This window comes from Salmo salar, unplaced genomic scaffold, assembly GCF_905237065.1.
Source record: "Salmo salar unplaced genomic scaffold, Ssal_v3.1, whole genome shotgun sequence".
NCBI lineage: Eukaryota > Metazoa > Chordata > Actinopteri > Salmoniformes > Salmonidae > Salmo > Salmo salar.
Window position 1 is genome coordinate 265,001 of NW_025548399.1, and position 4,509 is coordinate 269,509.

General features: G+C 38.9%; 1 protein-coding gene across 1 annotated transcript in view; it reads right to left on the reverse strand.

The window, feature by feature from the left end:
- Positions 1–2,002, reverse strand: part of LOC123732975 (stonustoxin subunit beta-like) — a gene marked incomplete at its 5' end in the record, with an annotated part of 2,533 nt that extends 531 nt beyond the window's left edge. The window contains 4 exons of the mRNA XM_045712318.1: positions 1–61; positions 541–587; positions 851–1,024; positions 1,833–2,002. The exon at positions 1–61 is cut by the window's left edge and continues 531 nt beyond it. Of these exons, the coding sequence (XP_045568274.1) occupies positions 1–61; positions 541–587; positions 851–1,024; positions 1,833–2,002 (452 nt within the window). The remainder of the gene's footprint in view (positions 62–540; positions 588–850; positions 1,025–1,832) is intronic.
- Positions 2,003–4,509: the final 2,507 nt, after the last annotated feature.

Consider the following 4,509-nt stretch of genomic DNA (forward strand, 5'->3'; position numbering starts at 1 on the left):
TCCTCAGACAGAGAGAGGCGTCTGTTTACTGTGTTTGGGTCCAGTGTGAGATCACAGACATCTGATGGATGAAACCAGACACAATATTAGAAATCATCATCATTCACATTAGAATGTTAACTCACTTTTCACTAATTCATTTAATGTAGATGTTTCTAGGTATCAAAAGGAGAAGTTAAGGTGACTTGAGACTTGTTGAATGATCATATGTTATACTGTATGGTAATATAAAACACACTTATTCACAATAATTACACCACACCAACACACACACACACACACACACACACACACACACACACACACACACACACACACACACACACACACACACACACACACACACACACACACACACACACACACACACACACACACTGTCAAAGCAACTCTTTGTAAACTTTGGTGTCCCTGATTTGTGCTTCTGTAGAACTACAGCTGATAATTAATATGACCAAGTCAGTAATGATGGTGGTCTTTGACTTTGACTTAACTTAAGACTTATTCTTAGTCATATTCTTCACAGCAGTCAACACTCACATTTTCTAAGCCCAGGTTTCATTCTGTTCTCTCCACCATGTTCCACACTGTAGCGGTAAGCAGAAGAACAGACAGTCATTGAGGGATACACCTGAACTCTCTCTCACACACACACACACACACACACACACACACACACACACACACACACACACACACACACACACACACACACACACACACACACACACACACACACACACACACTTAGCATATAACTTTGTCCAAGTGGTGGTCAGAATGTTTGTCTTAACTAGCCTGAAAAGTCAAACATGTCTGATATGAACATTGACATAAACCCTCTACATACTTGAGTTTCTCCAGTCTGCAGTGTGGATCCTCCAGTCCAGCAGAGAGCAGTCTGACTCCTGAGTCTCCTGGGTGATTGTAGCTCAGGTCCAGCTCTCTCAGGTGTGAGGGGTTTGACCTCAGAGCTGAGACCAGAGAAGCACAGCCTTCCTCTGTGACTTGACAGCCTGACAGCCTGCAAAGAGTCAAATCATATTAAAATCACACTGCTATTCTTTGGTGGTGAAAATAGTGGCAGTATATTTTTTCAACATATTCAGATATATCAGTGTCCTGAAACCTTCCATATCTATTCATAAATTAATGTATCATAATATAAATGACAAATTATCAAAGTTTTGCCTGCAGATAGAAACATGATTGAGAAAGATCATGAATAATAATGAGTGAGAAAGTTACAGAGGCTACAACAAAACATGCTAACCTCTCACCATTACCAATAACAGAGGCTACAACAAAACATGCTAACCTCTCACCATTACCAATAACAGAGGCTACAACAAAACATGCTAACCTCTCACCATTACCAATAACAGAGGCTACAACAAAACATGCTAACCTCTCACCATTACCAATAACAGAGACTACAACAAAACATGCTAACTAACCTCTCACCATTACCAAAAACAGAGACTACAACAAAACATGCTAACCTCTCACCATTACCAATAACAGAGGCTCATTCCTCATTATTCACAATTAATTCCTGATTTTTCATAATCATGGTAGCATCCACATGAATGTAGAAGTGTTCAGAAACATCTTCTCTTCTTACTGACAATACAAGTGAAGTGACTCCAAAATGACAGGACATTATTCACCATTAAGTTACTATTAGGAAAAATATAATCTAAAACACAACCAAATTTAAAACTGTAAGCTTCACTGTCCAAACACATATGGTGTGGACTATGTGTGCCTGGTAAACACATGTGGATCTGGTGAACAGTTATCACTTGTTGACCAACTACAGGAATACTGACCTCAGAGTCTCCAGTTTACAGTGGTGATTCCTCAGTCCAGCAAAGAGCAGCTTCACTCCTGAATCCTTCAGGTCATTGTTACTCAGATCCAGCTCTCTCAGGTGTGAGGGGTTTGACCTCAGAGCTGAGACCAGAGAATCACAGCCTTCCTCTGTGACTCCACAGCCTGACAGCCTGCAAAGAGTCAAATCAAATTAAAATCACACTGCTATGCTTTGGTGGTGAAAATAGTGGCCGTATCATTTTTCAACATATTCAGATATCAGTGTCATGAAACCTTTCATATCTATTCAGAAATTAATGTATCATATTATAAATGACAGATTATCAAAGTTTTGCCTGCAGATAGAAACATGTATAGTACAAATATTTGAGTAGACTGACCAGACCAGTTTAAAAGCAGTATCAGTCAAAAGACAGACAGTGAGGTATCAGATTTAGATTGTATTGAGTATACAGTCCACACCATATCTGTTTTGACAGTGAAGATAACATTTTAAATGTGGCTCTAAACTCCAACATTTTGGATTTCAGATCAAATGTTTCATATGAGGTGACAGTATATAATGTCACCTTTTATTTGAGGATATTTTCATACATATCTGTTTCACCATTTAGAAAAATGAAATCACTTATGTATCTAGTTCCCCTATTTGAATAAGTCATTAGTATTCTGACCAATTCACTCATAGTGTATTAAAATAGTCAAAAGTTTAGTATTTGGTCCCATATTCTTTGACTGCAATGACTACATCAAGCCTGTGACTGCCATGATCGAGAAAGATCATGAATAATAATGAGTGAGGAAGTTACAGAGGCTACAACAAAACATGCTAACCTCTCACCATTACCAATAACAGAGACTACAACAAAACATGCTAACCTCTCACCATTACCAATAACAGAGGCTACAACAAAACATGCTAACCTCTCACCATTACCAATAACAGAGGCTACAACAAAACATGCTAACCTCTCACCATTACCAATAACAGAGGATACAACAAAACATGCTAACCTCTCACCATTACCAATAACAGAGGATACAACAAAACATGCTAACCTCTCACCATTACCAATAACAGAGGCTACAACAAAACATGCTAACCTCTCACCATTACCAATAACAGAGGCTACAACAAAACATGCTAACCTCTCACCATTACCAATTACAGAGGCTACAACAAAACATGCTAACCTCTCACCATTACCAATAACAGAGGCTACAACAAAACATGCTAACCTCTCACCATTACCAATAACAGAGGATACAACAAAACATGCTAACCTCTCACCATTACAAATAACAGAGGGTACAACAAAACATGCTAACCTCTCACCATTACCAATAACAGAGACTACAACAAAACATGCTAACCTCTCACCATTACCAATAACAGAGGCTACAACAAAACATGCTAACCTCTCACCATTACCAATAACAGAGGCTACAACAAAACATGCTAACCTCTCACCATTACCAATAACAGAGGATACAACAAAACATGCTAACCTCTCACCATTACCAATAACAGAGGATACAACAAAACATGCTAACCTCTCACCATTACCAATAACAGAGGCTACAACAAAACATGCTAACCTCTCACCATTACCAATAACAGAGACTACAACAAAACATGCTAACCTCTCACCATTACCAATAACAGAGGCTACAACAAAACATGCTAACCTCTCACCATTACCAATAACAGAGGCTACAACAAAACATGCTAACCTCTCACCATTACCAATAACAGAGGATACAACAAAACATGCTAACCTCTCACCATTACCAATAACAGAGGCTACAACAAAACATGCTAACCTCTCACCATTACCAATAACAGAGGCTACAACAAAACATGCTAACCTCTCACCATTACGAATAACAGAGGATACAACAAAACATGCTAACCTCTCATCATTACCAATAACAGAGGCTACATCAAAACATGCTAACCTCTCACCATTAACCTCAAATAAAAGGTGACATTCTGTACTGTCACCTAATATGAAATATTCTTTCTCAAATCCAAAATGCTGGAGCATAGCACCAAATTTAAAATGTAAGCTTCACTCTCCAAACACATATGGTGTGGACTATGTGTGCCTGGTAAACACATGTGGATCTGGTGAACAGTTATCACTTGTTGACCAACTACAGGAATACTGACCTCAGAGTCTCCAGTCTGCAGTGTGGATCCTCCAGTCCAGCAGAGAGCAGCTTCACTCCTGAATTCTTCAGGTCATTGTTACTCAGGTCCAGCTCTCTCAGGTGTGAGGGGTTTGAACTGAGAACTGAGGCCATCACTTTACAGGATGTGTCTGTGAGTTTACAGCCAGTGAGTCTGCCAACACAGAAGAAATACAATGACAGACAGGTTGTATTAAAATGATACGCTTAGCTTTCCCTGCTTACACTGTAAGCCGTGCACTAATAATGTGTATATCGTGCATTTATGGTTCAATGCTACAACCTTTCTGATCAGTTTGTACTATAGTTTAAGAGTTTTCAGCTGATAGAAAGTTTAGTCAGCCAATGAAAATACTGTTGTTCCTAAATACAGTAAAGTTTGTTCCGAGGGATAGTTACATGGGTACTTAGAGCCAGTCAGCCAATGAAAATACTGCTATGATTACAATTTATTTTGGTGTGTGTTATTTACATGAATAC